Raw genomic sequence first — 24935 nt, forward strand, 5'->3', positions numbered from 1 at the left:
AATAATTATAAAAATATAATACTCTTATTAATTTAATTTATTAATTTAAGATAAATTATATAATATTTTTTTATGCTTTTAGTAACTATACAAAAAATTTAATTTTGTTTTATTTATTCCATGAAATTTCCTCGTATTAATATAAAATTTGCACCGAACACTATCTTTATCAAAAACTGATTTGATTACGTAAGTTTTATACAAATTCGTAAAATATTGTAAATAATTTTTTTAATAAAATAAATAAATAATTTATCAGTAATTTATTTTTATAATTTTTGTAAAGAAACTATAACAATTTATCTACAAAATTATAAAATGAAAGATTATTCCATTACTTTATTTTTTGAAAGATTTTAAATGTAGGTTAATGTAATAATTATGAGTAATTATGGATAAATAAAAATAATTTTATTGTAAAGATACGGGTACTAAATTAAAAAAAAATAAGAAGAACAAAAATAGAAAAATAAGACCATATTTTTGACACATAAAAAATATAAAACTTTGCATTATTGAATTTATATATCAAATGTGAAGTTTGGACAAATCATGCCAATTTTACATTGACCCTTAATTTTACCGAAATAGAAATTACCAGCTTCTAATCCGATTTTTATTATCAAATCTATAACCGTTCGGACCCGGCCGAGATTAAACCCAAATCCTCCCATTGACACCGGAGCCGGGTAGGGCGGGGCAGATCCGCCCGACTAAGTATTGTTGCATTTAAAAGTCTGTGGGATAGACCATATTCTTCTTCATTCCCAAAATCCCCAATTGCAGCTAGGGCTTGGTTGGACGATCCGAATCCAAATCTCAGGTCTTCGTCGCCCGGCGGCGCTGATGATCGGAACTTTGGGAGCGATGGATGGAGAATCGAACGGGAATGACCGTGAAGTTTCTCAACTATCCGATATCGGTCCGCCGTCGACTCCAGGACATAGTTCGCGTGCGTATGTGACCGGGTGGATGTACGTCAATCAAAGCGGCCAGATGTGTGGCCCTTACATTCAACAACAATTGTATGAAGGCTTATCCACTGGATTTTTGCCGGAGGAAATCCCGGTTTATCCGATTTTGAATGGGAATCTGCTCAATCCTGTGCCTCTCAACTTCTTTAAACGATTTCCAGACCATGTTACGACCGGCTTTGTGTACTTAAACGTGGCTGTCTCGGGCGTAAAAGAGTCGACGAATGATGGGGGTGGGGTTGATAACCAGACATTAATTTCGGAAAACATGAATATAGATGCAAGCTGCTCACTGGTACGGGGATTTAGAACAGTGATTCCACTAGCATACTCCTATGATTTTCCGCTTCTAATGAATTTTTCCATGCCTTTTGAAATAAAAGTCAGGAGATGAGTTCTGTTGGTTGTTCGAGGATGAGGCGGAGAGAAAGCATGGGCCTCACTCTCTGAATGAGCTTTATGCATGGTGCCACTATGGGTACATTCGCAATTCAGTAATGGTGATTGACCAAAACATTTTGAGTCTTCAATTGTATCATTTTATGCAATTGATCTCTTACTATTTTCTCCGCCAACCACTCACTGTATGCATAAAATTATAAAGGAATTTAATTTTCACCTGACATTATCTTGGACAAGGTTTTGGCGGCTTTTTTTTCTTTATGTCAAACTATTGAGATTGTGATTTGTAGTATTTTTTGGTTGAGATAAAAGATATCAACTATGCTATTGTTAATAGGCAACAGCTCTCTATTGAGAATGAAGATCTGTGCATGGTCATGTGCTCTTGGTACTGAAAGTAGTGATATTTAAGATTCTCAAACTTTTGTTTACACTTGTGATTGGATTAACTTATCTGATCTATTTGCGTTCTAACTATCCGCAAAACCTCAAGAGGTATAAATTCCATTTCATATCTATATTTGTGTTGAAGATGCTTGGTAAAAAGTGCTGTCTAAAATTTAAATCATCTCAACTAGCTTACTTTTGCTAATAAAAAGGAATTCTTTTAAATTGGGAAATATATGCTACCTTATTATATTAAAGATATATATAATTTGATTTGGTAGGACCATGAGTGGTTGGTAAACAAAGACTCGTGTATGAATGTATCATCAGAGATTAAGTAGGATTTCTATTTTTTTTTAGACTTGTACCTGTTCGTTTTAATATATCTTTTTGTGTTGTGCATAGGCCATGTGCAAATTTTATGCTATGAGGCAAAAAACTTACTGTTTTTGGTTAGGTTCATCCCTGGCTTTAAAGGGGATGGCTTTTCATTCTCCATAGCTCTCAAATCATTTGCCATACGATCTAGTATGTGTCATATGAAAGGATGTTGGGTTTTAACATTTCTAATATTTGTACATTTTGAACTTTCAATATTACAAAGTCTTTGTATGTTATGTGTAAATCCTTTTTTTTTTTTTTTAATGTGCGTGAGTGCCCATCCTGAGGTATGTAAAATTTCGATTACTGCTGTTGCCTTTAGCAGAAGTTTCATTGTTTAATCTTAAATTAACCTTATGTTTTGTCCTGGTATAACATTTTCTGCCCTTCCTGCTATGCAGTGTTAGAACTATTTTATGCTTCTTTTATCCATCTAGCCATTCCTCATTGTTGCTATCGTGGTGCATTTATTTAGATATATCATGCTGAAAATAAGTGCAAGCCTATGAGGTTGGAATCACTACTGAACACGTGGAGAAGACTTGGAGCTGTCATTGTGCATGGTCCCAAAACCCAAGGGACTGGCTTACCCTTGAACTTAATATTTGAGATATCTGAAGAAGTTTGCTCTCAGCTTCACTTTGGAATCATGAAAACTGCTCGTAAAGTTTTACTTGATGAAATTGTTAGTTGCATAATTTCTGATTCTCTAGCCACAAGGAAAACTCACAGGAGTCATAAGGTTAAGCTGCTCATTCAGTCTGCTAATCAGTTTCTTGATATGGCAGATTGATTAGTTACCCTCATGTTCATGAAAATGTTGCATTACTTATGTCCTGTATCTGTTATGTTTTTATGTGACAGTCTGAAAGATGCCATGAGATCAAGGAACTTGTTGCTACTGGAGCTGGAGAAGAAGTAGGTGAAACTGATTTAGTCGGCTAATCAGTTTCTTGATATGGCATATTGATTAATTATTCTTATGTTCATGAAAATGTTGCATTACTTATATTCTGTATCTGTTTTTATGTTTCATATGACAGCCTGAAAGATGTCATGAGATCAAGGAACTTGTTGCTGCTGGAGCTGGAGAAGAAGTAGGTGAAACTGCTGATGGGCATCCTATTGGTGAAACAACTATATCCCAGCCTTCTCTGAAATCAATAGGAACCTTTGAGAACTTTTGTGCTGCATATATGTCTGTTAGTAGGATGCTCTTCAATTCTTGTTTGCAAGTCATGTGGAATTCCATCTTTCATGATCCTGTAGCTAACTTTTCATCTGACTGGAGAAGGATGAATCGCTGGTCTTCTCCATGTGCTGTTGAGAAATTTCCTGCCAATGTAAGTATTGATAGTTTTGGTATTTTTTGGTTTGCTATTTTGATGTTCATATTGTTTTAATGTCCATGTGCTTGCAGGATAAGAGTGCAGAAGATTCTTTTTGTTTAGAGATGGATTGCCCACCGGGTTTTGAACTGGCAAGGAGCACCAAGGACCAACTATTGCGGTCTTCACCAGTATCTTCACTTTGTGAGAGAGTTAAAACTTCTGAAGATAATCTGCTTGGCTCTGGTCTTTCCTGTCATGACATGGATTTCATTCTAGAAAATATACTGAATGACCTTCATTCATCTTCGAAGTTTTCGCTGGTACATTACTATAAAGAGCTTATAGATGAGGAAGTGAAGAAAACAATTGATTTTTCTCGAAGCAGTTGTGCAAAGGAGGTAATGGTGTGAGCTGTCTATATTATTTTATGTTATGATCTTCTTCCCATAAGAGAAGGAGTTTTCTTGCAAATATTCGTGTTTTTGTAGACTTTGTAGTATATTCATCTCATGTAAGAGTAGTGGATCTTGGCAGGTCAATTATCAATCCCATCTTCACAACCATGATACTGAAGAAGACATACATGTTTCAGCACAAATCTTATCAAATGATCCTCAATGCCAATCTAAATTGGTTAAACATCCATCACACAAGAAGACAGACCACAGTTGCCAAATTTCTGCGACAAATTTATCGAGGGCTGCATTTCAGAAATTGCCTGTTCATTTAGACGATTCACCTAGTGTCGAAGTAGATGAGTTGTTCCCAGATCTGTTGGAAGAAAATAGGAAGCAAAACCTTTTGTTGCACTGCAGGAGAGAGTTTCAAAATTTGCCTATGCACCTGGATAATGTAAGTGACTCTGTTGATATTGAGGTTGTTGATGAGTTACGACCACCAAAATCTGCGGAAGTTACAAAACAATGTGTTTTACCACCAACTCGGGAAGTTTCATCCCTTCAATTAGATTGTCCTACTTTGAAGACTACTTATCAAGTTGCATTGATGATGAGCCGCAGTAGGATACACGAATGTATTGTTCAGAAATTGAAATCTTTATATTTTGATGATGCCATAGAGAAAGCTTTGAAGTCAACGTGCTTTCCAAAGAGATATAGATCAACTAGTAAGGTAATTTCAAGGTCAGATTGTTGATTTTCAGTAGCTAGTACATAAAATAGATCTTCTTGCTTCATCTTTTGACCTTACTTTACCAGGTAACTGTAGATTTGCTGAATAAAGAAAGAGATGACAATGAAGAAAGAAATTCAGAAGCATCTTTATTAATAGGAAGACATGTATATTCTCGAAGGAGGAAATTGACTGGTAAAAGGCCACGTTCATTGTTTCAGTCTCTAAGTAGGGGTGATACTGATAATCTCAAACAAGGGTCCAAAAAGTCAAGGAGGGATTGCACCATTAAGAGTGTAGCACAGGCTACTCGAGGCCAGAAGGCACTTTCTTCTAATTCAGAGAAACGGGTTTCAAGGCACAACGGAGACAAATGTGCTGATGCTCGTATACTTGGAGAAAAGGTGTCATCCCTACACTCTTGTAGTCAAATATTGGAAGTTGATGATCCTGCCAATCTAGGTATTTAATTTAATTAATTTAATGTTTTTCTACTATTATCTCTTCTGGTCAATTGCAAATAGTAGTAGTTTGATGCTTATTGTAATAATATTCAAATAAGAGGGTTAATCAAAGATTAATACGCCGAATCCTTTTCTACCCAGATTACCATATTCTTGACTGGTAGTGCCATGTGACAAAATGTTGTTTCATATTTTATCTCCGTCTCATCAACTGATTTTGTTTTCTCTCTGTGATAGATTGAGATTATTTGTGATGTGATTTTCCAATATTGATGTCAATTGTTATTATTTGGCTCTTTTACAGTCTCTAGTTCAGTCGGTAAGGTCTCAAAAACTAAAAGGAAACAGCTAATTGATAATGGAGAACACTCTCGGTCTGGGAAAGTCCGGAAACAAGCAAATGGCACTGAAACACAAACCCTAAAACCCCGGGTTGATGCATGTAAGATTAAAAAAAAGAAGTCTAGGGCAGTGAGACCATGTCCCCAGTCAGATGGCTGTGCTAGGTCATCTATCAATGGTTGGGAATGGCGTATGTGGGCTATGAATGCTCGTCCTTCTGAAAGAGCTCGTGCGAGGGGCACTCACATTTATTCCACATATGGTAATTCTGAGTGCAGTAGTTCTCATGCATCAAATGTGAAGGGTCTTTCTGCAAGAACAAACAGGGCTAAGTTACGTAATCTTCTTGCTGCTGCTGAGGGTGCTGATCTTCTGAAAGCCACTCAGCTGAAGGTAATGAGTGATGGGACTTCCTGACCTATTTCAGCTCTTTTGGTTTATTATTTAAAATTTTCTTTGACCAGGCAAGGAAAAAACGACTCTGTTTTCAACGAAGCAAAATACATGATTGGGGTCTCATTGCATTGGAGCCGATTGAAGCAGAGGATTTCGTTATAGAATATGTTGGAGAGTTGATTCGACCCTGCGTAAGCAGCTACATTCATTATTATTATTATTATTATTATTATTATTATTGTTTGTTTTTTATGACGTCATTGAGTCTAGCTTCTATGCCTTGTGCGCACTCTCTGCATTTTGCCCTTTTAAAATTTTACATATAATAGCTTTTCATTTGGGAATAACAAAATTTCTGGAACATGTGGTGCTCATGAACTGGACTCTTAAAGCTAAGTTATATTTATTTGGAGTTTCACACTTTGGAAGTATTTGGTTATAGACAGATGGAACCTTGACTTTTCCTCAGATTCGTTAAACGAATAATAAGTGACGTTTTGGAGCTCAAAATTGTAGAAACCAATGTGGCATCCCATCAGTTTGCTGCTATTTATAAAACAGATGAATTTCTTAGAACATTTGGTATTCTTTGTCAATACAATTTCGATTCAAATCCTTCAACTAATTATGTAATATGTTCACTTGATTCTTCAGATATCCGACATACGTGAGCGTCAGTATGAGAAGATGGGAATTGGGAGCAGTTACCTTTTTAGATTGGATGATGGTTATGTGGTAAGTAATATTGGAAATATGAATTACTCAGCATAGAAAATGCTTTCCCCTCGAAGGAAGCACAAAATAAAATGTCAAGTGTCAGGTTTTCTTCACTGTAACATTCTACTTGCAACAAAGCTCCACTTGATTTTGCTTTTATAGTTCCTTTCTTTTCCCATTATATACATGGAACCCACTTTGGCATGTTCACACTATTGTATAATGTTAGTCAAGTGGGCTTTCAGTCCTTGAGCATTTCCTTACCATTAACCCAAATTTCTGTAGGTTGATGCCACAAAGCGTGGAGGGATTGCTAGATTTATAAATCATTCCTGTGAGGTAACATTTACAAAGGGTTTATGTGAAGCTAATATACTAATTTCTGTATCATGATCGTTCTACAGTTGGATTTCAATGTTGTTACTTGCATGCAGCCTAATTGCTACACAAAAGTTATAAGTGTTGATGGGCATAAAAAGATTTTCATATATTCGAAGCGACATATTTATGCTGGCGAAGAACTCACTTATAATTACAAGTTTCCACTGGAGGAGAACAAAATACCTTGCAATTGTGGTTCTCGAAGGTAAGACAATACATTGCTTACTTTGTTAGCGATCTTTAATCTGGTAAGCGATTACTCATCCCTGAAATTTTGCCCGAGGGATTTAAAGACAGAACTCTTCGTACTTACATCTTATGCTAAGTGAGTCTTTTTATCAAGTTTAGTATCAAACTTATCAAAACTAGGGATAATCCAACTTCTCAATGATCTAAAGTAATTTTTTTTTTCCTCGAAAGATAAAAAAAGTCTTGCTTTCAGATAAGCATTTTTACAACTTAAGTAAATTAGCTTATATTTTCCCCTATTTTATGGCCACTATTGAATTATCAATATTTTGCTTGTGTTTTAATTTTCTGGTACTTATTTGTAATTTTGTATGCATTTTGTTGACATTATTATAGTCATGTTTCTGTTTACTTTCTATTTGTTGATGCTATAGTCAGTTTTATTCAGAACTGCACTGTCGCTGCTTCATGATAAGTTATTTTGGGTTTATTTGGTTATTTTGTTCAAGAGGAAATGGTTTGTGTCAATGATTGGTAGTTTTATGATTGTTCAGTGTAGAACTGGTTACTTTTCTATTTTTGCTGTTACATTTATGTTGAATTTCATGCTGACTGACTTTATCCATTAGGTGTCGCGGGTCAATGAATTGAGGCTATTATCTTCTGGCACGGTACAATTCACTTTTTACAATATTCTCTCTCTTATTTGAGTCGTTCTCCTCATTACTAAATTTTTACAGGCATCTGCTAACTACATAGATGTAACTGAAGTTGCCTATGATCATGGCTCTGTCATGGTAGGACCCATTTTTTGTTTTTACTTTCATATTTTTATTTCCATTTAACTGTTTCTTTTTGTTTATTATTATTATTCTAATGTAAAATATTCAGTTGTGAATTTGAATCAAGATGGAAGTATTTATTTTTTCTTTACTAGCCGATGGCATGCAATAGCACCACTATTGCACTGCTACAGAGCGGAGCAGTTTGTTTGCTGCCACCGCCGCTCCATCATGGCATTTTTATGCACTGGCAGTAGCAATGGCTTGTTGTGGCAAGGAGGGTTGAGTGGAGATATAACTATCATTTATTAAGAGTAGTAGTGAGGAGAGTGCAAATGAGGAAAGACAATTATCTATTAGATTTGAATGTGATTAACTTTGATCATTTTGTTTATCGAATTAGTATTGACCAGATTATTTATACTTTTATCACTTTCTATAATAAATTATTTTGACATTTTGTTTTGTTCGCAGACTTATTAGTGGGAATGACAGTAATTTATAGATTTTTTAACATGTATTTTGATCAGTGTTTTCATGGCATCGCCATGGCGTTCTGGCGCTTTTTGGGAAGCGCCGGGACATATTATCTTGCCATATCGAACAAGGTGGCTTGAAGATGCCTTGGCGACGCCTCAACGACGCCATGGCGCTATCCTGGTTAGCCCAATACATTGTGAGTCTTCAGCCTAGGTCAGCCTAAGCCCCCAAAACTACACCTACCTCAGCCCCTAAACCCATAAGCCCGATCGAACCATAACGATTGAATCCTAACTCGCCATCCTTTCTCTCCCCCTTGCTCTCTCCCTATCTGGAATTTCATTTCGCTGTTCCATCCCACCATTTCATTTGCCGCGTCCAACATTTTAATCTTAATGTGCTTTAGCGTTCTAGACTCGGATTTCACTAACTCTAGTAGTGCTATTTTTTTATTTATACTATCATATTAACAGTATATTGCATTATTATGTATTATTTATTGTATAATTATTTAGTTTTTATATATCATTTATTTTGTTTGTCTAGGTATTTAGGGTGTATTTTTTGCACCAAACCCTTAAAAATTCTACTATTTAGACTCTATGTTTTCCCAATAATTTTTTTTTTTTTTTTTTACAAAATATCCTATCAAACATTATTCTAATATGAATAACACATAGTATATATATACATTATATATATGCGCAGTGTTCGCCATTCTGCCGCCATGGTGGGCGCAATGGCGGTCCACAGGCGGCGCACTGCAAAAGTGCGCCGTGACAACCTTGATTTTGATTGAAAATTTCATGTGCTATAATTATTTTATGTATCTTCTTAACTTTTCATATAGTGGTCGTGGCATCTATTGTATCATTTGTTTTCATTTGCATTTCTTTTTGGACTTATGTGGGAATACTATATTGTTATAGAGGAAGCCATATCATTAGATTAAACCCTGCAAACATTTTCCTTGCATACCCTAAATTACATTTATTGTAGCTTGATAAAAATGCTCTCAGCTCTCAAATTTAGCACCATTGTTTCTCTAAGATGTAGTTTGGGAGACTCTACAGTCTCTCCTCAAGCTTGTTAGGCTTTCTGCATAGTGATCCCCTATGTATGTAGTATGTAGAGACATCATTACTTGTCTTGTTACACATCACATTACACAGATGCCCAACGAACATCCATGGCTTAATGACACTTCCTAATTCAGGGAAGGGTATACCTTATTCTCCTTGCCATTATTGTTGAATACATATTATATACTCCCTTCGCCATGCAAATCTGTGCTCATTTGACCGGGCACGGGAATTAGTAAAAGTGAGTAATAATTGTTAATTTTTTCTTTTATAGTAAAAAATGGTACAAAAATGTAATAATTTTTTACTTAAAAGGGAAACGAGAATAATTTTTTATGACACCCAAAAAGGAAAGTGGGCATAGATTTGAATGACGGAGGGAGTATTTGATATTTCTCTGATGGGATATGCCCTGTATATTCCTTTTCCGTTATTGATGAATACATATTTGATATTTCTCTGCACTGTTTTTCATTTCTTTATGGACCTTTATCATATTGATTGTTTTTTAATTTTGGAACTTCCTCTATACTTCGTCTGATATTTGGTGTTGACCTCCCTTATGTTTACCTTCAGGTTGTGGACTGCTTCAACATGTTGTTGACTTGATACCATAGTATTTGGCAGTCTACATTCACGTCAATAGTTGGCGGTGCTGACATTTACTCAACCATGTGCATATTCTTGTAGATATCTCAGTTGCAGATGAGTTTTTCCACTTAAGAACTGAAAAAAGTTGCTTCTCTTCATTTCATGTTTTCTTTATGGAGACAATTTTGGAATTATTTGCCATGTACAAAACACACAGATTAATTTTCAAATATTTCACAAGACATAAATAACATGTGTTTAGGTGTGAAAACATTCCAGGGCATTTGATGGTAACATACTAGCAATAGCCAATAGAATATGAAAATGGATGAATTCTGTTTACTATACTCGTTTGAAATTGCTATTCTTTCTTGCCCGTATCTACTAGCCAATGCCATTGTGAGAATGATTTCCAGCCTACGGTTTATTGTAAGAATGCGATTTTTTTTGTGTAAGATAATTTTATTAGGTACTTTTGTATGTGTTTGATATGGCATGAGCTTGACTGCCTTGTCTAAACTTCTGATTTTGGGATATGGATTTGGGTCACGAGTTAAAGAAACTCATTATAAATGCTGCAACGACAAATAAAAACTGTAATAGATTGCTTGCAAACATGGAATGACAAAACCGTGCAAGTTATGAATGATATATTTCCACTGGCAACTATGATTTTTAAGCAAGTTTGTTTCGCCTTAATAATGCAAATTCCAATTATTCGCTTGCGTATTGCGCAGGAGAAGCACGTAGTCTGTATGCATGCCAATTCCTAGTGGATTGTTTATCATGGCTTCTGGTATGTGTACTCTCTTCTACTTCTGTACCATTTGCGAGATGCACAATCATTTTTCATGTCACCCTAGCTGAGTATTCGATGCTGCCAAAATATTTGCATTGTTTTATACCGTGATTAAAAAAAAAAAGAAGTTGCACTCTTAATAGGTCTACCTACCACCAGTGGTTAGCTAAGTATTTGATAGGAATAGGATAATAACTAGTGATCTAAATAGTTATTTAATGGATAGAAATAATAGTCGCGTAATTATAACTTCTTAAACAAGCTCTAAATTAAGTTCACTAGCAATGATAACAATATGCCAAAGAGTGCGTCGTCAAAATTAAAATTGGTGAACATCGGCTCTTTAATCAAGTTCGGGCGCCTCTCTTGGTTTATAGTTGACTTGTGTGGTGGTGAGAGTTGGTAATTGTAATACCTTAAGACTTCATTTTGTGTTACTTTTTACTTTGGGTTAGGTTTGAGGCTTTATATTTTAATATTTGATGTGATGTTTTGTAAGAATTTTTTTTTTTTTTTTTTTTTTTCAAAAAGACGTAGAGATCAAACAATAAAAGATAGATAAAAACTCAGAGAAACACACACATGCACACCCAAGGGTTGCTTCGTTTCTTCCTAAAAGTACTCCATTTAAATTAGCTATTATAACTATTAGAGGCATCTATAACATTTTGATATTTTAACTAAAATTTTATATTCTATTATAAATTAATTGAATGATAGTAAATTCAGTAGTGTTGACTATTCATTTCTTATTTTTTTGTTTTTGATAATATGGGAATCCGTAGTTGTTATGACCTGAGTTCATGAGTTCATCCCCCAATTCATTCCTTAGTTGATTAAATATGTTGTGTTGACACCAGTATTTTTAAAAACGAAAACATGAAATCGATTATATAACGATAATTGCTAATATATTAGCATGTAATTCACAAAGATATCAACGAACACTATTGTCTTAGTATTTATTTCTGCATTATTTTCTTGGCACTTAATTATATACCACGTTAAATATTATGTTTGTTGTCCAATGCCATTTCATGTTTCCATTTGGTCTCTAATATTTGCTGTGATATTTATTTAGTGGTGACAAAATAGGCTGCCAAGATGTTCTAATGCCAACCAGTTCCACGGCATCATTTTCATTTCTCAGGTAGCCCTCGTCTCAAAATTAAATATATTATCAACAATTTATTATTAGTAGCATGAAATTTATATAATCCAATTTGTGCAAATTATAATTTATAAAAATATTTATTTATTAAATTACTAACTTCATTCATGTTATGCAGCTTGTGAGCACTATTATTTAATTATATTTAATTGTGAGCTAGATTGGTCGCCTTCTCTAATTTTTATAGGCTATGTTTCTTTCAATGAATATAATTTTTATTTATAAAATAAGACATAGCCTATGAAAATAAAGACGAGTAGCCCAATTTGTATAATATATATCTACTTTAAAAATAAAAAATAAAGAATTCTTAATGAATGTGTTGCATGCACATATATCAGTCTGTCCAATTAGATAAATTGTTGCTTTAAAATATGATGGACATATTCTTTTCATTAAGGCATATGTAACTCTTCTCCCAGCAGGGGAGCATGCTACTGTAAAATATCAAAAATTTAAATAAAATAATCTTATAGGATAATAATAATAATAATGATAATAATATACTCTTGCTGTCTTATTACTTGTGCTACTTTTAGTTTTGTAACAATTAGTGACATAATATTGATATACTTTTTATTTATTTATTATTTTGCCCTTAAAAACTATATTATTAATATGATAAGGGTATATTTATTTTAAATGATTATGGTGCATAATATTATTTTATCTAATTTAATTATATATTATTATAATGTAAGGTTTGGTATAGTAATACTATAACAAAGAATTATTAATATTTCTCATATAATTGAAGGTATCTAGGTAGAATTAATAATTTTATAATCAATTAAAAGTAAACACTATTAGGTCTTAATTAAACATGGCATTAATAGGTGGTTAGTAATGATTGAGTGGGAAAAGGGTTAAGGAGTGATGAGTTTCCTATCTACACAGTAGTAGCATCGAGTCGATTATAGTAAAAAAATTAAGATGATTAAAAATTACATGTATGTAGATGACCTTGGAAGAAAATATAGTACATGCTAATGTTTTAGATAATACTATTAGAGAGACAAGTTGCTGACATCATTAATTTCATTTTATTATATTTAAAATTTTATCATATTTATTTCTATGCAATTCAAGGTAATTTGCGTGCTAGGGGTGGGTGTGGTTTGCATAAAATAAGCTTTTTATGCATCATCTATTTTATTTTTCTAGTAATAGAAGGTTATTTTAAGATTTTCACATCGTTTATATTTATCCAATACAAGATCCTTTGTATAATAGATGTATGATTTTTAACTGTGTGTCTTTTTTTTTTTTGTATGTGAGATATTGAGAAGCATCTCAATAAAATATGTATATATTGTTAATGTTTTTTTTTTTTTTTTGGAATAAATAAAGAATAATATATTAACTTTGGGATTGCTCAGAAAAAAATATATTGTTTGAGGATGTATGTATTATATTTTTTTATAATATTAATTGATAAATATTTCAGAAAAATTTATTGGAAGAATAGACCCATCGACAAACTAATACTCCCTCCGTTTCTTTTTAAAGATGTCCTTTGGAGTTTTGTAGTAATTTAAGAAATAATAATATTTTATTGGTTAGTGAAAGTGTATAAGAGGTTTTGATATTTTTGTCCTTTGATTTTATGTATAAAGTTATTGTATGTTTAATATATTTATAATTTAAATAAAAGTTAAAGAGTATTTTTGTATTAATATATAATTATTTTTATTAAAAATAGAAAGTGGTATTTTTTAGTGGTACAGACAAATAGTATTTTCTTCATCCCAAATCAAAGTGGTCCTTTGGGGGTTTTGTAGAATATTAAAAAATAATACTCTTTCCGTTACACTTACTGTGTCCACTTTTCTATTTTCGTATATTGCACTTATTCTGTTATTTTCCTTTTTTTGGAAAAGGATTTTACACTTTAATCTCATTTTAATTTTTTTTATTTATAATTTTTTAAATTTTAATTACACTAATTAGTTATCTCAATCTCAATTTAATATTTTATTATTATTATTATACGATAATTATTTTACTAATATATTCTTAATTATTTACAATTATACTCTTCTTATTAGTTAGTGGAAGTGTGTAAGAATTTTTGACATTTTTGTCATTTGATTTTTATGTATAAAACATAAAATGTATGTTTGTAATTTAAGTAAACATTAAAGATATTTTGGTATCAGTGTATGATTTTTTTTCATAAAATAGGAAATGAAGAGATACTTCAAAGTGAGATAGACGAAAATGATAAAAATGGTACTCTCAATTGGGACTGAATTGGGACGGAATGAATATTATTTTTGTTTTGCTTGGTATCTTGAGAAATTTGAAATTTTGAGAAGCATGAATAATTGTCAAATTTGTTTCAAAACCAGAATGACAATTTGAATTTTATGGAGAGGAAACATGGCTGTTGATGTTTATTTGCTTTCATATTTTTTTAGATGAAAACAACTGTTTAATTTGATTTGTAAATTAAGAGTTGGACCTGATAGTAATTTAGGAAAAATAGATTGAATTGAAAAAAAAAAAGAGTGAACCTAAACATGATTTTCTATAATAACTATTAAGTGTTTTTGGTGAAATTTTCTTGTGAGCTGCGTAAAGAATTCATTTATTTGCTCAATGTTTTATAGAGATGGCGGGGTGTGTTTGGTTCATTAACATGCTATACAATATTTGGTATACCTAAATTTTTGTGCTTAAAATGTGGTAAGGGTTTTACTTCGATTGGATCAAATTAACACAATTAATATACGTTTATAAAGAAAGTAGTACGAATTCGATAACATATTTTAATATAATATATAATATAAATTTTGATAGTATATTGTATAATCATATGTAGCTCAATATATTTTAATTTCAGTACAATAAGTAGATTATGTAGCACAATATAATATATAATTCATATAGCAATTTAGCAAATGTTAATGTACTATATAATATAATACTTTGTATAATTTTATATAATACAATATCTTGTGATTTTAGTATAATAAGTAGACTATACAGTATAGCACGATGTATAATTTATACAATACATTTTTATATAACACAATATAATAAATATTAATTGTTTCAAATTAGTGTACTAATTTGATCAAATCATATGTTACAAATATATACAAAAGATGTTCAATAGTGACTTACCAATTCCACAAGCACATACACACTTGAACTTTCTAATTTATTAAAAGACTTTTGTTAAGAATAAAACATGTTTTATATATCAAGTTATATTATTTAAAATACACATAAATGTTTGAAAATTGAAAGACCAAATAATAATAATAATTAATAATAATAATAATACAAGTTCATATTAAATTTATACTCTAATATTTATTTATAACAAATTACTTATACATGTATGTGCGTGTGTGTTTTTCACTTCCCCTCATCATCTTCTTCTTTTCATAATTTTTTTACTATTTAGTTTATTGTTTTTTCTAAATATTGCATCGACACATTGTTTCCATATAAAATATTTCCTCCGTTTCAAACACCGTGCAACATATAGTTTAACATAGTATTAGTTTAACCTAAAATATGTTCAAAAAGAAAATAAAAGGAAGACTAATATGGATTTGGATGATAAGTGATGGATATAGTTGATAGTTGTTCAAGTTAAATATCCTGTTGATTGATCCCCTAATAAAAAATAGTAACTATCTTTTTAAACTTAAATTTTTTGATTTATTTCAATTTTAGTTGTTATTAATTTTAATTTGGAATGTTCTATAATATTTGCAAACTTTTTTTTTATTATTATTTACATTTTTGTCTTTTATTGTCTTGAATCTAATTTATAAAAACATATTTAATAAAAAAATAAAGGCAAAAAAGTCAAAATTTTTTTATTAAAATTATGCTATTTGGGTGGATGCGTGTGCATGTGAATGTGGGGTTAAAAAAAAAAAATTCTCCTCGTAATGTAAAAACAAATTTAACGGATTTAGATAAAATTTTGATGTGTATAATCTGCATTTCATTGTAAAAAAAAAAGAATAATAAAAAAAAAGAGTAAAAGTTTGTACTATAATTTTTTTGCCAAAAAAGTAAATTGTTTTATTTTTTTTGCTAAAGACAATCAAAGAAAGTGAGCGAGTTTATAAATATATTTATAAAGAGTAACAAAGAAAAGTAAACAGATCAAAAAAGGGAGGGAGCATCTACAAGGCCTTGGCTTTGTTCATTTGCAAGTGTAAACTATTGATTTTACTCATGACTTACTTGCATGAGAATCAAATACGAAGATGCAAGCCTTTGTTAGTATACATCTCAAAATTACTTTTGGCATATTATTATATTAAAATATTTATTTCATCTCATAAATATTACATCAATGATAATAATAATAATAATAATTATTATTATTATTATTATTAATATTATTTTATTAAAACACCAACTTTCAGAAAGAATTTTTTTTTTCTTTTTTTCTCTTTAGACAGGGTATGTAGATGTTTTTATTCATTGGATAAAAAATTTCATATCTTGTCTTTTTATAGTTTGATTATTATCTTTTGGATCTATAATACATAATGAGTACGCGATGATGAGTTAACAAATAAATAATCTTTATTTTGGGCTAATAGTTAATGATGAAATTCTAAGGGTATTGTAATAGAAAATTAAAACTAATAGTTTTATTTTATTTTTTTTTTAGATAAAGATTCTTTTGGAATAATAATAACTATGAATATCACTTATTTATTTATTTATTTTTTTTTTAAGAAACTCATATTTTACCATTAAGTATTTTTATATTAAAAAGTAAAAGACAATAATTTTTACATTAGATATAATAAAATACTACTATTTTTTAAACATTGTGCCAAAAATATATATATACCTTACACCAAAATATAGTTTTAATTAACTACGGAGATTCAAAAATAATAATATTAATATAAAGTAGGTAAAAAATAAAATAAATATATTATATAAAATGTATTAATAAGTTAATAAAAAAATAGTCCGGTAACTAAAAAAATAATGACAATTATTATTATTTGACAAAAAACAAGAAAAATAAAATTATAAATAGATATAAAGTATTTTACAATAGAATGTGCATAAATTTAACAGAAAAAAAAAATGTAATTGCTGACATAATTTTAATGGATAGAAAAAGTAATGTTGTATTGGATTATTTTTTCTTTTCAATCATAAATTCATCATTCTCAGTTTGAAAACAAAAAAAATCATAAAAAGTTTATATTAACAACTATTTCGTTTAAAAATAATAAAAATCAAACTGTAAATGACAAATAAAAACACCTTGAGAATGAAACATGACTAGCACAGCACCACCATGGCCAATGAACTATCTGCTTACATCTATTTTTACTTACTTTTTGGGCCTAAAAAAATTAGAAGTCATGTTGGCATTTAGAAGCTATTAACATCACACGATATTATACTCAATATTTTTCTATTTTCAAAACTTAAACTCCAAAATCCTCTATGTGTTTAGCTGTTCTTCCAAAATCTGCAAATCTATAAAATAAAATAGCATCTACCAACACATTTTCATTGTAATACGCCTGCCTAAGTAAATATACTTGCCAACTATTTTATACACTACAAGATATCAGGAAATATCCTACCCTACCCTACCCTACCCTACTCCCTTCTCCTTATAGACACGGATACGGAACAAGTATAATCACGCACCTTTAGGAGTCGGGTGTTGACTATTCGCTGCAGAACTTGATTCTCAGCACCAACAATTTCTTCACCATTGTCTCTATGAAACAAAACATCATATAAACAAAAACAAGGGAAAGCATGAAATGTATAGATAGACATCTTCACAAATGCTTCACCAAAAGTGATTTCTCCAACTAGTTTTTCAACAGTCAATTAGCAGCAATATTTGGGAGAGGGAGACATTTTAAGCTCCTCCTAAAGTTTATATCTACCAGAAGATTAATGCTTGCAGAGTAACTATAGAGCAATGGTTCGGATGTTATGGCGAGAGCATGAGTGTGTAGTCAAATATTATAATAATGAGAAGAAACAAGTGATAAACAGAATGCATCTCCAAAAGTATACACATGTTGAAGATTCCAATTAACATCCAATTCCAGAGGCCATTCATGTTCCCGTCGCTATTCATTTTTCCTGCAATAATAAAACTATAAATTTGGCCTGCTATTATTATATAATTTCTTCAATTGTAGATGCTTATGTTGTGGTATTGACTTACTTATGGATCGCAAAGAAGCATCAGGGAACGTTTTCAGAGCACTTCAAGTCCACGTCCATATTTCGTTCATCTTCCTTGATATCATCCTGTATAAACAAGAGAAACAATGGTATCAAGCGACTGCCAAGACTTCTTGCATGCATCAACCATGTATAACTTCTTATTCCTCTTGGGGATGCTTTGATTTAGGTAATTTAATAATCATGTTTTCTATAAAGTAAACAAGCTCAAGCAAACAATTGAATATCCTTTGAGATGATTTTTTATGAATTCATGCAGATAACCACATTAAGATTACACCCGGGTGCTAAGATCAGATGCACCAAAACTGTAGTGCTATTTTGAGATTAGACAATGAATTAATTTGTTACTTGCTGTAGATCATAGATTTACATGTTTATAAATTTTTCTTTTCATTTTGTTACCTAATTTACCATTGTTAAAATGACTTGTAAATAGGCCACTCTATTATTTATTACTTTTGATCGAAAATGTCAATTCATTAACAAAAGCAATGAGAAATGTCAAAGAAAACACTAGAAAATTTAAGCAACTTCAAATTGCATAAGATGAAGTTAAGTGGAAAGGCAATTACTGTATTTTTAGCTTCAGGTTCAACAATCTCAGTCTTCACTCTTCCAGGCAAAGGCTTTCTGCATGAGTGTAGAAAAATCAGATGGCTCTCATAGATTATAAATTGACTAGGATGTATGAAGATGATAGGAATACCAGCCAAACTCTTGTAGATCAAGTGGCGAAGCATCCCCTCTTGGGGGCTACAACCCGGTTTTGATCTTGGGTGGGCACGTGTGGGGTTAAAAAGAAAAAAAATGACAGGAATACCTTCCATCAATATCCATGTCAGAGTCAGGATTATATCTTTCATCCGCACCATCACGATCTTCCATCTGCATATAAAAAAAGTAATAGTAAGAGGCGTTTGAATTAATAATGTTCAATTAAGACTTGGTAAATTAAACAGTAAAACGTCCATAATTTTGCAGAAGATAACATCAAAGGTACTAAAAACATGTTCGAAGTTCAAACCACAATAATAATGACAATAGTGCTGGCAGTCGATTCAATTTGAATAACAGACAGTGGTATGATATGGGGAAAAAAACTGGGACAACATAAGCTCCAATACCATATCAAAAGCTAACATATATCTATATGATCAAGTCAAACCGAGCACCCATTCATAGGGCAATTACAAGGATAACATGAAAATATCATTGGAAGTCAAAACATAAGTAGTATATAGGATAAATCATAAAAATCAAACATTCAAATGCAAAGTAGTTAAACATGATAGAATTACTATGACCAGACTGGAAGTGAGTCCGACCCAGATCTCCCCCACAATACAGAATAATTTGGAACTGCTAACAAGCCTCAAAGCAACTCAATATTTGGATCTAAAAACTGCACATTCCAGTGCTTTACACACGTTACTTGGCGCTCACAAACTTACAGATGAGTTTATGTGTAGGATGCATAGAAGGAAAATATGTGTGCAGTTTGTATGAATGTACACATGCAGTATAATACTCAAAATTACTTGCCCTTTTCACAATATAAATATAAACAAACTGTCACAGATCCATTCCATAGATTTAAAATTTCAATTCAGATGAACTGTCAGGTAATTAGATGGGTCAAAGTACAAAGTTTGGATAAGTCACTTCAAGCTATCTGTGTTTTCATCCAAAGTAGTTGGTCAATTACAAGATGATTAATGATTCAAAAAGCCAGCAGCAGCACCATGTGAGATTTCAAAATAAATCTGATTTAACTGACACAGGTACACTGACATGTTAATAATGATGAATTATTCACTGTTGGTCATCGTCATCATGTGTAGTAGAGCAGGATGACTTAAGGTCTGCACTGAAGACGAGAATGCCAAAGATGACAGCAGTTCACGGAGTACTTACTGAGCATAAGTTAATTTGACACTATTATGTCAAGCTATCTGAGCAAGTCAATCTCTAACTCCTACATCAAATAGAACTCTAAAACAGTATGGATGTAAGAAATGCATTCCCACTGAACTAAAGGAGATGTGATCATGATCTCACAAATACATTTTGTGGAAGAAAGCTCGCCGTTCAAAAGAAATATCCATATTGTGAACCATCTATATAAATTTTAAGTGAAAACATCTCGAACTACAGGGTGATTTAAGTATCTGGACTAAAATCAAACAATAAAAAGAACACCAATTCTTACTAAAAAATATTTTGCTTGTTTCAAGCTCAGTGAGAAAAAAAACCGCAGTAAATTATCTGATTACAAGAGAAAGAATTCCAGGAACTCATAATGAAAACATAGTGTACTAATAACAAAACGGTGTATTGTGTGTATGGATCTGATCTAAAAAAGAGAAGGTGCTATCAAGTTAATAGAAAACATTGAATAATGGTAAAATTAAAAAGCCATGCAGGATCATCAGCCATTGCTATTCCAAGTAAGAATGTAACCCCATGTTACTGAGCAACATAAAACCTGTCATTTTAAGGTTACGTATAACAATGACAAGTGATTAATTAACCTTGGTCAAACCCACATCCAAGATAGATTTTTAACTCTCAGAGAAATAGACTATAGATAGAAAAGATGCAAAACACACCTCAGGGACTTCTGTATCAGGTGGACGCTCCTGGAACTGGACGCTTGGTGCATGTTGAAGCTTGGAAAGATTCTCAAGAAGCTTTGATCTGATTTCTTCTAATAGATGACGGGAATTTTTATTTTCCATGTTACTCGGAGCCACATGTAGTGTATAATCTGGGCCAAAGTATTCATAGTATTCATGCTGCGGCATCTTGTCATCAAGTTCAATCCCAAGTGCTACGCCAGTCTGTTAATAGCATTCATATCATATAACAATACACATGATTTGCCAGAAATATTTTTCTTGCAATAATAATTTCAAAGTCAGACTTCAATTACCAAAACAGCTAAGAATGCTAACGCATGAGCCCAAACTACGACACTGATCATCATAAGGCTTCTTAGAAAATTAATTTATAAACTTTTGGCCTTGTCCATCCCACAATATACAGAAACTGAAGCAGTATAGGCAATGTTATGATTAAAAATCAATTCGCTTAAAATTTCATTTCCATTATCTGATTCACCTGAGCAAAACAAAACATCGGTCATGGTGTGTGTTACACTATCAAAGTTTCATGAAGGCCATATGGAGATACACACTTTACACTGTGTGAATTTAAGGACCGTAACACAATTCTACAAACTAGATGCATCAAGCAATTTGCATTATTGAGAGTAGATTTACTTTTGGTAGACCAATGTTTCAGCAAGTCATCATAATAGTGACTGACAGAATTTAAATTGATGTTAGGGAAAGAATATTATCTGACCTCATAGCACCAGCAACGAGCAACATTACGTATTGTATAACCACCACCTCCCAACAACAATAGTGGCACATTGAAAGATCTCATAAATTTAACACATTCTGCATGACCTTTAATTGATAGATTAAAGCAGCCCAATCGATCTCCAGAAAGAGAGTCCGCACCACATTGCAATACAACAGCACCAGGTCTGAAAACTTCCATCACTTTCCCCATTATTGGCTTAAACAGGGATTGGTAGCTTTCATCATCAATTCCATCATCCAAGGGAACATTAAGAGAGTAATATTTCCCTTTTCCATATCCAATGTCACGCACATCACCTGTACCAGGAAAATAATCCCCAAATTTATGAAACGAAACAGTCATGACCCTGTCTGTTGTGTAAAATGCTTCCTCAACACCATCGCCGTGATGTATGTCAATGTCTACATACAAAACACGCTGCCAAAATGAGGGGAAGAAACAAGATTAGAATCTAAAATAAAGATTGAACTACAAATACCTGACCAATTCAGAAACTATGAGAACACAAATAAGTTGAAGATAGGTATCCTTCCAATAATGCATTCAATGGAAGAATGTAGATATTTAGCAGAGAGCTTGCTGGAACGTGTGATGTTTCTACCAAAAGTTTGCAATTAAAGTGCCCTAGGCTTCTCTGTGGCAGAAACTATTATTGATTATTTCTTTCCACAAATTTGTTACCACCGCAGTAAAGTATACACTATACAGTTACATCAAACTAATTTATCTCATTTTCACAGCATAAATTTCAAAATCAAATATTTAACTATAACTACTTCCTATGTAAATTCAAGTTCATATTTAAAATCATAATAACATTCAACTAAACTGTAAACACTTAAACCCAACCATTACTTCTTTAAGAAATCACCTAATGAATATCTTTATTTTTATTTTCTAGAAAAATCAATTTACAAACACAATACAAACTATACATATAATTCAAATTGTCACCATCTGTTATAACAAATACATACTATTTTGCATAAAAAAAATATTCCAGCCAGCCATACGATCTTGTGATAGCATTACTTATAATGCTGTAGATATTCAATGTCAACTGATGGCAAAGAAAACATCACATACAACTTCAAAACTTTGGTATCACAATTAGATCGATTAATATGAAAATAAGATATAGTCCTTATTAACTATACACAGTTCCACATAATAATAAAAACCTGTTCCATACACTAGGCAACAAGTAAAATATTTTTATGAATACTAAGCTATATATCTGGCATCCCTCTCAAACTGAACTAATTTGTTAGAGCAATTTGAATGAACAATCCACAACTTAATGATGGAGGCGGACAGTTGTCACTATTATGATCAACATTTCCAAAGATTTATTCAACTTGAGCATCAAAATCCACAATTTCACTGCACCGAAACAGCCACCAGAGCTACTAAGAGCATCCTCAACTACAGGGAATAATTGAGCACTCTTCCAAAACATTTTCAGTTAAACCGCACCAGGCACCAGAATCACAGCTTTATTCCAAAAGCAATGGTTGCACTTAACACAATCTATGACTTCAAAACCTTTAATGAGCAACCATCCCAGGATTCATAATCACAACTTCCACAAATAACCTATAGCAACACCAGGGGTTCCACAACATTGTCCGCTTCCACAAACAACCCACAGCAATGCAAGTGATACCATAGAAATTCACCCATAATACAACACTAATAAACCAGTTAATTAGGAGCAACGATTATACGCAGGCCTTGGGGCTAAAATATGGTTACTGCTACTTAAGAAGAGATGATAGATGTTCTTTAACCTCAAGAGTCAAGATAGACACAAAAGTAGGACTAAACAACTAACCTGGCTCTACTTATTCCTAAATTTAATGGCACTGGACTTAAGACTGTTGTCTTGTACTGTTCTAGGATTCAAACCATTAGGATGGTGGATGTGAAAGAGATTGCGTTGGTTCTGTCAAAGATACACAATGGATTTTCCTAAAAAATATGTTCATATCGATAGACCTAAAGTTGTGATACTTAATCCATAGCAGTCCCCATCTTCAAAAGGCATGAGCATAGAAACCACAAACACAACTAATTCTTAGTATGCCACTCAAGGTATTGGTAATCCATAGATCAGCTATATAAAATAAAACAAACCCTAAAAAAAGAATAATAATAATGAGGAGAAAGGGAAGGTGAAGATGCAGAACTAAAATCAACCTCATGTACTTTCAGAAGCTCCAAGATGGCCAATACTATATCATTCACATAGCAAAAACCAGAAGCCTCGCATTTCTTGGCGTGATGTAAGCCACCAGCCCAATTCACCGCTATATCACAATGCCCATGATTTAGCTTAACCGCCCCACCGACAGAACCGCCGGCGTAAGTTTGACAAAACGAATATAGACCATCAAACACAGGACAGTCTTCTCCTACATTAAATCTCTTCAGCTGCCTGAGTTGCTCCTGCTGTGTTTCTGGGGTGATGCTCCTCAAAAAAGTAACATAATCATCGGCGTGAAATCTGCAGAGGTCTTTCTCCCTGGCAGGATTTGGCTTGAGAACATGCATATGTTGCAGCAAACCATAGTGCGCGAGCAGAGCATGAGTCATCCGAATTCTGTGCGGCTTCATCGGGTGCCCTTGCCCATAATAGTAATTACCGACCTCCGGGTCATAGAAATAGCTCACTTTCCGCTTCACTCCATCCGGTCCCGACGGCAGAGAGTTTCCCCCAATATCCATCTTCGAACGGAGTTCAAAATTTGTCAATTACCACGGTCCACGACAAATGGATCGGGAGCAGATCTGCGATTCCTCCGCGTAGCTGGAAGGAAATTTGAGCAACGCGATTTAACCCCAATTTTTGTAGAACTTCACAGAGAAACTCGGAAGCTGAGCAAGTGGTTGATGGAGGCTTTAGGTCCAAGTGCTGGAGAGCTTCTCGAGCGGAGACGAAGAAAGGAAGAAGGAGATCACGGAAAGTGGCGGACGCTGAGGCGGTGGAGGAGGCGGGAGACGGCGGTTCGCGGTGGTGAATGAAGCGCTGCTGCTGCTGCTGCTGCTGCTGCTTAGGTTTGAAACTGTGGAGACTAGGGAGGGTTAGTACTTTGAATTATACGCCAATTTGGGACATAAATCTAAAAAACATAGGGTGCAAACTTTCAAATTAGTCCCTCATATAATTACAAAATCTATTTTAAGTATATACATGATTTGTTGTATTTAGATTTTAAACCAAATTAATTTTGTATGTTTTTAATAAAAATACGGTATTTTTTCGTTCATTTATAAGAATTATATTTATATTTTGTTTGATATCATTTTTGTATAATTTTTATTAATAT

The 24935-nt window shown here is 32.5% G+C and overlaps 2 protein-coding genes across 8 annotated transcripts; one reads left to right on the forward strand and one right to left on the reverse strand.

Moving 5' to 3' along the window:
- Positions 1 to 767: 767 nt before the first annotated feature.
- Positions 768 to 18314, forward strand: LOC127255955 (histone-lysine N-methyltransferase ATXR7). 7 transcript variants are annotated; one of them, XM_051281757.1, is made up of 18 exons: positions 768 to 1269; positions 1358 to 1474; positions 2620 to 2886; positions 3009 to 3062; positions 3188 to 3487; positions 3565 to 3873; positions 4010 to 4606; positions 4693 to 5068; positions 5375 to 5805; positions 5877 to 5999; positions 6463 to 6543; positions 6811 to 6864; positions 6960 to 7111; positions 7725 to 7766; positions 7836 to 7892; positions 10016 to 10826; positions 11911 to 11979; positions 18168 to 18314. In XM_051281757.1, the coding sequence occupies exons 1-14, from the start codon at positions 847 to 849 to the stop codon at positions 7744 to 7746; spliced, it is 3306 nt and encodes a 1101-aa protein (XP_051137714.1). In that variant the 5' UTR covers positions 768 to 846; the 3' UTR covers positions 7747 to 7766; positions 7836 to 7892; positions 10016 to 10826; positions 11911 to 11979; positions 18168 to 18314. The 7 variants fall into 7 exon arrangements, with proteins under 7 accessions (XP_051137714.1, XP_051137717.1, XP_051137715.1 ...); XM_051281760.1 differs by having other exon boundaries at positions 11925 to 11979; XM_051281758.1 differs by lacking the exon at positions 18168 to 18314 and adding an exon at positions 12119 to 12304.
- Positions 17774 to 24705, reverse strand: LOC127255957 (histone deacetylase 19-like). The gene is made up of 7 exons (XM_051281763.1): positions 23806 to 24705; positions 21583 to 22023; positions 20826 to 21056; positions 19037 to 19101; positions 18789 to 18846; positions 18194 to 18279; positions 17774 to 18108 (listed from the first exon to the last, which is right to left on the reverse strand). The coding sequence occupies exons 1-6, from the start codon at positions 24331 to 24333 to the stop codon at positions 18214 to 18216; spliced, it is 1389 nt and encodes a 462-aa protein (XP_051137720.1). The 5' UTR covers positions 24334 to 24705; the 3' UTR covers positions 17774 to 18108; positions 18194 to 18213.
- Positions 24706 to 24935: the final 230 nt, after the last annotated feature.

Source organism: Andrographis paniculata, unplaced genomic scaffold (genome assembly GCF_009805555.1).
Source record: "Andrographis paniculata isolate CXL003 unplaced genomic scaffold, ASM980555v1 Contig54END, whole genome shotgun sequence".
NCBI classification, from domain to species: Eukaryota; Viridiplantae; Streptophyta; class Magnoliopsida; order Lamiales; family Acanthaceae; genus Andrographis; species Andrographis paniculata.